The sequence below is a fragment of the Pistacia vera genome, unplaced genomic scaffold, assembly GCF_008641045.1.
Source record: "Pistacia vera cultivar Batoury unplaced genomic scaffold, PisVer_v2 Contig62, whole genome shotgun sequence".
Lineage (NCBI taxonomy): Eukaryota > Viridiplantae > Streptophyta > Magnoliopsida > Sapindales > Anacardiaceae > Pistacia > Pistacia vera.
In genome coordinates this window covers 132,347-145,005 of record NW_022196468.1, presented here as the reverse complement: position 1 = coordinate 145,005, position 12,659 = coordinate 132,347, and the positions used below count along the sequence as shown (strand labels likewise).

General features: G+C 36.6%; 1 protein-coding gene and 1 pseudogene across 1 annotated transcript; both read left to right on the top strand.

Moving 5' to 3' along the window:
- The first annotated feature begins 228 nt into the window (after positions 1–228).
- On the top strand, positions 229–2,263 carry LOC116110928 (annotated as a pseudogene).
- A 4,249-nt stretch (positions 2,264–6,512) lies between these two features.
- On the top strand, positions 6,513–8,316 carry LOC116110925 (transcription factor bHLH3-like). The gene has a single exon (XM_031397148.1). It carries the CDS (start codon positions 6,623–6,625, stop codon positions 8,138–8,140), a length of 1,518 nt encoding a protein of 505 aa, XP_031253008.1. The 5' UTR covers positions 6,513–6,622; the 3' UTR covers positions 8,141–8,316.
- Positions 8,317–12,659: the final 4,343 nt, after the last annotated feature.

The window sequence follows — 12,659 nt, the reverse complement described above, 5'->3', positions numbered from 1 at the left end:
AGAAATAGGATTTCCACCAGTCTTTTAGAGATGAGTTAAAGAGTAAATTTACCATGGGAATGGGGTAGTTATCTAAATTCTAAACTCGAATGATTACAACCTAAAATCTAACATTTGTTTCACGTGACTATGAATCAATGAGTGGGGTCCCCGTTTTCAACACTAACCCGACGTGGAAACACATGTATGCCACAAAATAATAAAATCAAATCAAAAGCAAGTGGACAGTTGCAGTAAAAAATTCATTCAATATTTTCCCAATTAAATAAACAACAAACCTAAAATTCAGATCTAAAACTATTACCCCAACTTGTGTTTGTTTGCTGTCGCCAGGAGAAATTTGCAGATTCTTCAAAGATTAAGTTCAATTGCAGAGCTTTCTTCATCTCAGGTGAGTTTTTGTTCCACCTCTTGCCTTCAATTTTTGACTTTTGCCTCTAGTGACCCTTCAAGTTATTAGCTTTTTGAAACAGACTGAATGTTTTCTATATGAGATGCTACCATAGATTAGTCTTGAAGTTGGGTTTAGGGGATGCTTTAAGTAATTTTCCAAGTGTGTATGTTTGAAATACTGAAGTTCAGTTTATTGGGGTCGTCTAGTTCGTGATTCAACTGGCTGATTTGTTTGTGAGAGTTTTTTGAGCTTCTGTATCAAAGGTTGGCTTTAATTTCTGGGAATTGTTAGTTCAAGTCTAAGTTAGTTCTTGAATACTTATTATTTTGGTTTGGGGATTTGGTGATTGTGTGGAATTAGTAGTTTAAGTAGTGAGAAGATGGATGAGAAATTTTGGTTTAATGAAGGAGATAAGGCTATGGTGGAATCAGTATTGGGTACTGAGGCCTGTGAATTCTTGAAGTCATCCGCCTCTAGTAATGTGTTGGCTGATATGGTTTCACCTCCTGGTGATTTGGGTGTGCAGCAGGGGCTATGCCAGATAGTTGATGGATCCAATTGGAACTATGCAATTTACTGGCATGCCTCAAACCTGAAATCTGGTGGGTCTGTTTTGATCTGGGAGATGGGCACTGTCGCACCCAAAAGATGTGCTATTGGGATATGAATTCTAGTGGGGATGAAAATTTGGAAGAAGTTGAGAGGAAAGAGAGGTGAAAAAGCAGGTGCTCCAAAAGCTACATGCTTCGTTTGGGGGTTGGGGAGGATAATTACACGTCAAGGTTAGATGGTGTGTCAGTGTGGAGATGTTTTATCTCACTTCAATGTATTTTAGCTTCCGATGTATTCGGCATATGTGCCTGGGGATGTCTTATAAGTCTGTAGATCAATGTGGGCTTCACGTAGTTAGTTGTGGTAGATCATTATCAATCAAGATCCTTTCTAGCCAGTCAGCTGGATTCCAAACTCTAGTGTTTTGTCCTGCAAAGTCGTAGTTGTGGACTTGGTTCGGTCAAATTAATTCCAGAGGAACAGAGTTTTGTGGAGATGGTCAAAACTGTATTGGGGGGATCAAGTTCTGTGCCACAGAAGGCAATTCCAAGATTTTTGGGCGTGAACTAAGTCTTGGTGCTCAAAATCACGATCAATCACATAACTTTGCCCTAAAGTGGAAGATATTTGAGTTTCCCTCATAACTCCTACGACTTACAAGCATTGGTACGAATCAGATTTATGGCAATCCATCAAATGATTGTCGGTCTGATGATAATGAAACAAAACTTTTTCCGCATTTGAACCAAATGATTGTGGGGGTTATGATGCGCAAGCAAGGGTGTCTGGTTTGGAGCTGAAGGATGACTCTCCATCTCAGCAGATGAGGGAAACCAGAAGAGAGGGAGAAAGCCTGCGAGGGGAGAGAAGAGCCATTGAATCATGTAGAAGCTAGCGGCAGAGGCGTGAGAGCTTAACCAGCGGTTCTATGCCTTAAGAGCAGTCGTGTCCTAATATCTCTAGAGGACAAGGCCTCTCTGCTTGGCGATGCCATTACTTATATTACAGACCTTCAGACGAAAATCAGGCTTTTGGAAACCGAGAAGGAGATGGTAAACATTAAGCAAAGGCAGTTTCTCTGTCAGAGATTGATTTTCAACCAAGACACGAGATGCAGTTGTGAGGGTGAGCTGCCCTCTGGTGATACTCACCCGTTTTCTGGGGTGATGAAAACATTCAGGCAACATCAAATTATTCTCAAGAGTCTAATTGTCTACAACAGATGACAAGGTTATTCACACATTTTCCATTCGGACCCAATCTGGTGCTGGCCGAACAGTTGAAGAGGAATTGTTGCTGCTTTTTCTAATGATATGATTGTACATTAACTTGTGTGTATTAAGGGGCACCTCATCCGCATTGCCAAGTCATGACTGGCATCTCCTTGTAGAAAAGTTTAATAGTCTTGTGGCTGACAAACTGGTGAGTGTCTTTGTTTGCATTAATGATCTGTACTCTAACTTAGAAGTGTTGAATGAATATTTTCTCAACGTGGGGGGGGACGGTGACTCTTGCTATGCTTCTCTTTAATGTAATTGATAAAATTACTTGATCTGATAGGTATCAGTCAGATATTATTTATGCATGTGGTGGAGTATCAAAAGGGAACTCCGAACTCTGTAAATAAGGCTAATATCTGAAATTCATGTACATGGTTTCTGGCGGGAATTTAATACCTGGCCAATTGAAAACGAACGTCACAGGAAAATTATATGTTGGCTCGCTGATCTTACCAAGCAAAGTTTTGATGTAATTACTTACGATACAATGGGTCTATTCAAACTGTTGACCAGTTAGTGAACGTACAACAATCTTATCTTTCTATCGTCTCCAAAATGTTTACCTAATTTTCACATATCCATTCACAACCCACCAATTTGTTTGTAGGGTTAATTTCTCCGTGTAGTATTATACTTAAAATTTAATTATATGGTTATTGAATCTTAATTAATTGTTGAGAGCAATCAGAAGTAGTTTAATTGAAAAATAATTAACTTAACTAATTAAGTTTCTTGAATTAACTTTCCTTGATGACTAATTTTTTTTTTTTTTTTTGTCTCGTTCTAGTTTCAACTGCTAGGATTAAATCATAAGATAACCGTGCTTACAGATAAACACCATTCTTAATTTACAAAAGTATAAACATAAGTTGTAATTTGTACACTTCTTGGTCCCCACTTAATATGACTGGTTCAGGTCCAAGAAATTAACATGCCGTGTGTTTGATCCATTCCATTCAACCTCGGGTCAACCTTCAAACATTGCAAAAGTCAAATACATAAATCTTAGTAAAATCAAATGGGCACCAAACGCAGTCAAAGTAGTTAAGCTTGCAGATTAAACGTCATTAACTACTACAACCCTATATATATTTACACACACAACACTCTCCTCTTATCTCCCACACCATCTCTCAAAACTGATTTTACCTCCAAATCTTCTACTCAAAACTCAAGATATTAACAGAGAAATTAAGGTATATTAATTACCAAGATTATGGGTGTCTCTTACGGGAAAAACCTCTTAACTGTCTTATTCATTTTCTCCATTTTCTTGGCTTCCCATGCAATGAGGCCATTAGAAGGAGAGCGATGGATGAAGAAAGAAGGGGGGCTGGTGTTCCAATCTCTACAACAGGGGCCAGTGCCCCCTTTGGCTGGTAACCCATGCACTTACATACCTGGCCAGGGCTCAGGCTCTTGCACTCTCAATGGCATGAACGTAGCCGGCAGTGTTGTGCGTGCCCCTCCTGCCTTTCCTGACCTAGTCATGGAAGTAGGTGTGGCTTCAACTGGTTCAAACACTCATCGCCAAGATCAAGTCTCGTAATTTATGTCAGGTCAAATTCAAATGCAACTGTAGATCACCAAAAATTTTTGTAACTTTAACCCTTGTTTTGTTTTTTTCAATCTTAGGATTGTATATTTTTTTTTTTACTTGTCTGTTTCTTGGTAATATTTACAACCATGTTAAGTTTGGTTGGGATATAATTACCAATGTATGTATTTATCTTAATTTAAAACACACAGGAATTAATTAATTAATTTTATTTATTGAAAATTTTAAGTTTATAACGATGATGCATAACCATTGCTCGGTTCAATTTATATATATCTTTTTTCTCTTTTGTTATATATATGTCTAGTTTTAATCTCTGTTTTTCCCTTTCAAATTGGTCATGAATTAAACAGATATAATAGGCTTTCATACATATTAAGACTTTTTTTTTTTTTTTTTTTTAAAGAAACTTTATAGTACACATATTTTTCAATTTTATTTTATCTTATATTAAGGTGCAATCAGATTAAGCGATAAATGTGAAAAATAAAAATATAAAGAACGGTTGAAACAAGGAGTAGCTAGCGATGAAAAGATGCCAAAGCATAGACCAAATGAGTTGGTTAGAACTCATACATCACCTTCTGCAATAGAACGAGTCAAAGTAAGATAAGTATGTTGTTGAGTTAATTAATGAACCCGCAAGCATCATGCCAACAATGGTTTTCTTTTTTAGGTCTTTGGACATGCCAAGGTTGATTAATTAGAAGAATAATATATTTTCAAAATTTTCAGTCAAATTTTACTTATATCTTTTATTCAAGTTCATAGCTGGACACAGCTTCAAAATTGAAACTTTGATAGGATTTGGGAAAAGTTGTAATGTGACATGAGCTGGGAAACTTCGGCCAACTGATTTCAATACCATCAAAGATTGAATTAGTGAAACTNTTTCTAAATGATATGATTGTACATTAACTTGTGTGTATTAAGGGGCACACTCCGCATGCCAAGTCATGAATGGCATCTCCTTGTAGAAAAGTTTAATAGTCTTGTGGCTGACAAACTGGTGAGTGTCTTTGTTTGCATTAATGATCTGTACTCTAACTTAGAAGTGTTGAATGAATATTTTCTCAAACTCGTGGGGACGGTGACTCTTGCCATGCTTCTCTTTTAATGTTAAATTGGATAAAATTACAGTGAATCTGATAGGTATCAGTCAGATGAATTATTTATGCAATGTGGTGCAGTATCAAAAGGGAACTCCGAACTCTGTAAATAAGGCTAATATCTGAAATTTCATGTACATGGTTTCTGGCGGGGGGAATTTAATACCTGGCCAATTTGAAAACGAAACGTCACAGAGAAAATTATATGTTGGCTCGCTGATCTTATTCCAAGCAAAGTTTTGATGTAATTACTTACGATACAATGGGTCTATTCAAACTGTTGACCAGTGGCTGAACAGTACAACAAACTTTATCTTTCTATCGTCTCCAAAATGTTTACCTAATTTTCACATATCCATTCACAACCCACCAATTTGTTTGTAGGGTTAATTTCTCCGTGTAGTATTATACTTAAAAATTTAATTATTATGGTTATTGAATCTTAATTTAAATTGTTGAGAGCAATCAGAAGTAGTTTAATTGAAAAATAATTAACTTTAACTAATTTAAGTTTCTTGAATTAACTTTCCTTGATGACTAATTTTTTTTTTTTTTTTTGTCTCGTTTCTAGGTTTCACTGCTAGGATTAAATCATAAGATAACTGTGTTTACAGATAAACACCATTCTTAATTTACAAAAGTATAAACATAAAGTTGTAATTTGTACACTTCTTGTTCCCCACTTAATATGACTGGTTCAGGTCCAAGAAATTAACATGCCGTGTGTTTGATCCATTCCATTCTACCTCGGGTCAACCTTCAAACATTGCAAAAGTCAAAAAGATAAATCTTAGTAAAATCAAATGGGCACCAAACGCAGTCAAAGTAGTTAAGCTTGCAGATTAAACGTCATTAACTACTACAACCCTATATATATTTACACACACAACACTCTCCTCTTATCTCCCACACCATCTCTCAAAACTGATTTTACCTCCAAATCTTCTACTCAAAACTCAAGATATTAACAGAGAAATTAAGGTATATTAATTACCAAGATTATGGGTGTCCCTTACAGGAAAAACCTCTTAACTGTCTTATTCATTTTCTCCATTTTCTTGGCTTCCCATGCAACGAGGCCATTAGAAGGAGAGCGATGGATGAAGAAAGAAGGGGGGCTGGTGTTCCAATCTCTACAACAGGGGCCAGTGCCCCCTTTGGCTGGTAACCCATGCACTTACATACCTGGCCAGGGCTCAGGCTCTTGCACTCTCAATGGCATGAACGTAGCCGGCAGTGTTTTGCGTGCCCCTCCTGCCTTTCCTGACCTAGTCATGGAAGTAGGTGTGGCTTCAACTGGTTCAAACACTCATCGCCAAGATCAAGTCTCGTAATTTATGTCAGGTCAAATTCAGATGCAACTGTAGATCACCAAAAATTTTTGTAACTTTAACCCTTGTTTTGTTTTTTTCAATCTTAGGATTGTATATTGAATGTTTTCTATATGAGATGCTACCATAGATTAGTCTTGAAGTTGGGTTTAGGGGATGCTTTAAGAAATTTTCCAATTGTGTATGTTTGAAATACTGAAGTTTAGTTTATTGGGGTCGTCTAGTTCGTGATTCAACTGGCTGATTTGTTTGTGAGAGTTTTTTGAGCTTCTGTATCAAAGAGTTGGCTTTAATTTCTGGGAATTGTTAGTTCAAGTCTAAGTTAGTTCTTGAATACTTATTATTTTGGTTTGGGGATTTGGTGATTGTGTGGAATTAGTAGTTTAAGTAGTGAGAAGATGGATGAGAAATTTTGGTTTAATGAAGGAGATAAGGCTATGGTGGAATCAGTATTGGGTACTGAGGCCTGTGAATTCTTGAAGTCATCCGCCTCTAGTAATGTGTTGGCTGATATGGTTTCACCTCCTGGTGATTTGGGTGTGCAGCAGGGGCTATGCCAGATAGTTGATGGATCCAATTGGAACTATGCAATTTACTGGCATGCCTCAAACCTGAAATCTGGTGGGTCTGTTTTGATCTGGGGAGATGGGCACTGTCGGCACCCAAAAGATGGTGCTATTGGAGATATTAATTCTAGTGGGGATGAAAATTTGGAAGAAGTTGAGAGGAAAGAGAAGGTGAAAAAGCAGGTGCTCCAAAAGCTACATGCTTCGTTTGGTGGGTTGGAGGAGGATAATTACACGTCAAGGTTAGATGGTGTGTCAGATGTGGAGATGTTTTATCTCACTTCAATGTATTTTAGCTTCCGATGTGATTCGGCATATGGTCCTGGGGAGTCTTATAAGTCTGGTAGATCGATGTGGGCTTCAGGCGTAGTTAGTTGTGTAGATCATTATCAATCAAGATCCTTTCTAGCCAGGTCAGCTGGATTCCAAACTCTAGTGTTTGTTCCTGCAAAGTCTGGAGTTGTGGAGCTTGGTTCGGTCAAATTAATTCCAGAGGAACAGAGTTTTGTGGAGATGGTCAAAACTGTATTTGGGGGATCAAGTTCTGTGCCACAGAAGGCAATTCCAAAGATTTTTGGGCGTGAACTAAGTCTTGGTGGCTCAAAATCACGATCAATCAGCATTAACTTTTGCCCTAAAGTGGAAGATGATTTGAGTTTCCCTTCAGACTCCTACGACTTACAAACAATTGGTACGAATCAGATTTATGGCAATCCATCAAATGATTGTCGGTCTGATGATAATGAAACAAAACTTTTTCCGCATTTGAACCAAATGATTGTTGGGGGTTATGATGCGCAAGCAAGGGTGTCTGGTTTGGAGCTGAAGGATGACTCTCCATCTCAGGCAGATGAGCGGAAACCAAGGAAGAGAGGGAGAAAGCCTGCGAATGGGAGAGAAGAGCCATTGAATCATGTAGAAGCTGAGCGGCAGAGGCGTGAGAAGCTTAACCAGCGGTTCTATGCCTTAAGAGCAGTCGTGCCTAATATCTCTAAGATGGACAAGGCCTCTCTGCTTGGCGATGCCATTACTTATATTACAGACCTTCAGACAAAAATCAGGCTTTTGGAAACCGAGAAGGAGATGGTAAACATTAAGCAAAGGCAGATTTCTCTGTCAGAGATTGATTTTCAACCAAGACACGAGGATGCAGTTGTGAGGGTGAGCTGCCCTATGGATACTCACCCGGTTTCTGGGGTGATGAAAACATTCAGCGAACATCAGATTATATCTCAAGAGTCTAATGTGTCTACAACAGATGACAAGGTTATTCACACATTTTCCATTCGGACCCAAACTGGTGCTGCCGAACAGTTGAAGGAGGAATTGGTTGCTGCTCTTTCTAAATGATATGATTGTACATTAACTTGTGTGTATTAAGGGGCACACTCCGCATGCCAAGTCATGAATGGCATCTCCTTGTAGAAAAGTTTAATAGTCTTGTGGCTGACAAACTGGTGAGTGTCTTTGTTTGCATTAATGATCTGTACTCTAACTTAGAAGTGTTGAATGAATATTTTCTCAAACTCGTGGGGACGGTGACTCTTGCCATGCTTCTCTTTTAATGTTAAATTGGATAAAATTACAGTGAATCTGATAGGTATCAGTCAGATGAATTATTTATGCAATGTGGTGCAGTATCAAAAGGGAACTCCGAACTCTGTAAATAAGGCTAATATCTGAAATTTCATGTACATGGTTTCTGGCGGGGGGAATTTAATACCTGGCCAATTTGAAAACGAAACGTCACAGAGAAAATTATATGTTGGCTCGCTGATCTTATTCCAAGCAAAGTTTTGATGTAATTACTTACGATACAATGGGTCTATTCAAACTGTTGACCAGTGGCTGAACAGTACAACAAACTTTATCTTTCTATCGTCTCCAAAATGTTTACCTAATTTTCACATATCCATTCACAACCCACCAATTTGTTTGTAGGGTTAATTTCTCCGTGTAGTATTATACTTAAAAATTTAATTATTATGGTTATTGAATCTTAATTTAAATTGTTGAGAGCAATCAGAAGTAGTTTAATTGAAAAATAATTAACTTTAACTAATTTAAGTTTCTTGAATTAACTTTCCTTGATGACTAATTTTTTTTTTTTTTTTTGTCTCGTTTCTAGGTTTCACTGCTAGGATTAAATCATAAGATAACTGTGTTTACAGATAAACACCATTCTTAATTTACAAAAGTATAAACATAAAGTTGTAATTTGTACACTTCTTGTTCCCCACTTAATATGACTGGTTCAGGTCCAAGAAATTAACATGCCGTGTGTTTGATCCATTCCATTCTACCTCGGGTCAACCTTCAAACATTGCAAAAGTCAAAAAGATAAATCTTAGTAAAATCAAATGGGCACCAAACGCAGTCAAAGTAGTTAAGCTTGCAGATTAAGCGTCATTAACTACTACAACCCTATATATATTTACACACACAACACTCTCCTCTTATCTCCCACACCATCTCTCAAAACTGATTTTCCCTCCAAATCTTCTACTCAAAACTCAAGATATTAACAGAGAAATTAAGGTATATTAATTACCAAGATTATGGGTGTCCCTTACAGGAAAAACCTCTTAACTGTCTTATTCATTTTCTCCATTTTCTTGGCTTCCCATGCAACGAGGCCATTAGAAGGAGAGCGATGGATGAAGAAAGAAGGGGGGCTGGTGTTCCAATCTCTACAACAGGGGCCAGTGCCCCCTTTGGCTGGTAACCCATGCACTTACATACCTGGCCAGGGCTCAGGCTCTTGCACTCTCAATGGCATGAACGTAGCCGGCAGTGTTTTGCGTGCCCCTCCTGCCTTTCCTGACCTAGTCATGGAAGTAGGTGTGGCTTCAACTGGTTCAAACACTCATCGCCAAGATCAAGTCTCGTAATTTATGTCAGGTCAAATTCAGATGCAACTGTAGATCACCAAAAATTTATGTAACTTTAACCCTGTTTTTTTCAATCTTAGGATTGTATATATTTTTTTTTACTTGTCTGTTTCTTGGTAATATTTACAACCATGTTAAGTGTGGTTGGGATATAATTACCAATGTATGTATTTATCTTAATTTAAAACACACAGGAATTAATTAATTAATTTTATTTATTGAAAATGTTCAGTTTATAACGATGATGCAAAACCATTGCTCGGTTCAATTTATATATTTTTTTTTTTTTCTCTTTTGTTATATACATATACGGCTAGTTTTAATCTCTGTTTTTCCCTTTCAAATTGGTCATGAATTAAACAGATATAATAGGCTTTCATACATATTAAGACTTTTTTCATATTTTTCAATTTTATTTTATCTTATATTAAGGTGCAATCAGATTAAGCGATAAATGTGAAAAATAAAAATATAAAGAACGGTTGAAACAAGGAGTAGCTGCGATGAAAAGATGCCAAAGCATAGACCAAATGAGTTGGTTAGAACTTATACATCACCTTTTGCAATAGAACGAGTCAAAGTAAGATAAGTATGTTATTGAGTTAATTAATGAACCCGCAAGCATCATGCCAATAATGGTTTTCTTTTTTGGGTCTTTGGACGTGCCAAGGTTGATTGATTAGAAGAATAATATATTTTCAAAATTTTCAGTCAAATTTTACTTGTATCTTTTATTCAAGTTCGTAGCTGGATACAGCTTCAAAATTGAAACTTTGATAGGATTTGGGAAAAGTTGTAATGTGACATGAGCTGGGAAACTTCGGCCAACTGATTTCAATACCATCAAAGATTGAATTAGTGAAACTTAGGTTAGGGTATTTGATATTTATTTTCTTAATTAAAAAAAAAAAAAAAAAAAAGTGATCATGTATAATGTGGGAATCAATTAATTGCCAAGTTCCCTGAGGGGAGGAAAAACAAGTTACAATGGAATATGATATAAAGTTAATTAAGTTACTTAATTAATAAAACAATATTTTATTATTGCAAAATTAATGACCTTATAACTTCTTCTGCATATTGTGGAGCTTTCGGGAAAAATAAAAACATTTAATTAGGAGTAACCACGACAAAAAAATCTTTTAAACTCGGTTAAATTCCCACTTAGATTATTGTTGATGGAGTCTGTGGTTATTATCTTACGTTTAGTCATTTTTTAAAATAAAATAAAAATCATGAACTAACTAATGACACTGCAACTCCGTAATAGTGGGCATGAATAGTTTTTTAATCATCTGATTTTCTGGTTAGGCGGAGAGGAAACAAATTTAGTACCATATCCGAGTGCTTATCTTTGTAATTTAGTTATATATATATATTTATTAAAAGATATTACAAGAACATTGACCGTTTATTGACCCAGTTGTGCCTATATATGGCAAATGCTATATAGTATATATAACAAAGAGGAGAAGATATATAAAAGGAACAGGCACCTTTAGTACCTGGGGCGGGGCATAATCCCATTATTCTGAACAATAAATAGCCAAATTTGGCGCATATCACTTATTAATTTTTAAGTTGTTAATGGCTACAAATAAGCCTTTTATTTGCGGCTAATAGCTGCACCCATAAGATTCGAGTACTGTGGAGGAGCCCTGGCACGGCTGCCTGCGAAGTTCCGATTGTTGTAGCAAGGAGTCTCACCACTCTCCGGGATGTAAGTGCAACCATTTGATCCGACGCCATGGACAGGACCCTTCTTTAACTCATCTTCTTCGTCACTTAGGACTCGGCCAGCCTCACAAAATTGCGAGCTAATGAGACAAAGAACAACTGTGAAAACTAGAAACATATATGAATGTCTCATTTTGTTGGACAATCTAGAAAGATTAAAATTAGATAGATACAAAAAGCGAGTACTTGAATGAAGATTGTAGGAGACGGAGATACATATTTATATGCCCATCAACTAGACAGACTTTAGTTTTTTAATTATTTAATTGGTTAAAGTGAACTGACTCTTGACATTAATTGCGCAAAGAGTTTAGAATATGAACTGGTCATACAAAGAAATTTTTTGTTTCAAGTTGAAATCCTTAAAATGAATTGACAAGAGCGTCATGCAATGGAATTATTTTAATGTTGATATGCATACAAAAGTTGTGAAGTTGATAACTTCATATTTATCAGCTCTCGTATGGGAGAAGAAATCTCTTAAAGGGGTGAGGGTTGACTTGAGGAGATTATTTCTTTTGACAGATATATTAATTTGACATCTGTGACAATCGAATGAAAATATTGGTTTATGAGTTGCATTTAATCAACTAGAAAGACTTGTTGAAAGGATTTTCTCAGCTTTAATGGTTAAGGAAATAGTTTGGCAAGGGCTTGTGATTAAATAAATCTCTGATTAATTCAACTCTTTTGTCTTAATTTTTTTCCTGGAAGTCAGTTCTCATGTTGTTGAATGTTGAATTGCTGCGTAACCTAATCAACATTTGAAGCGCTATGATGAGTTCGAATTTTTAAGTTAATAAAATTTCACACGAAAAACTTTGTCACCAGTTGATGTACAGTTATATTTTAAGATGCCATAGGCTATGACCTGGTCTTGTTTTTTTGCACCATTTGTCTTCAAATACTGGCAGGCAGCCCGAAATGCATGCGCCTATGTATATATATATATATATACTTGGTATCGAATATTGATTGTCTGTATTTCTGGTCACATATTTGAGTATGCTAAGAATTTGCATGACAAAGATTTCAACGTCGACCTTTGTACAGATGTATTTAGTGCGGTGGTCATGCGTAAACTGCCAGAATTTACACGCAACAGACAACCGGCTCTTCCAAGGAGAAACCCATTCATCTATTAAAATACAAGATGGGGAATGGCAATTTCCAGGATGATTCAAAACATTTCATGGACACATATACATCTTTCAAGGGAATAATTTTTCCCAAATTACGTG

What these genes read in the sequence shown, in the direction of transcription:
- LOC116110925 (XM_031397148.1), top strand. Translation starts at nt 6,623, where the DNA reads ATGGATGAGAAATTTTGGTTTAATGAAGGAGATAAGGCTATGGTGGAA.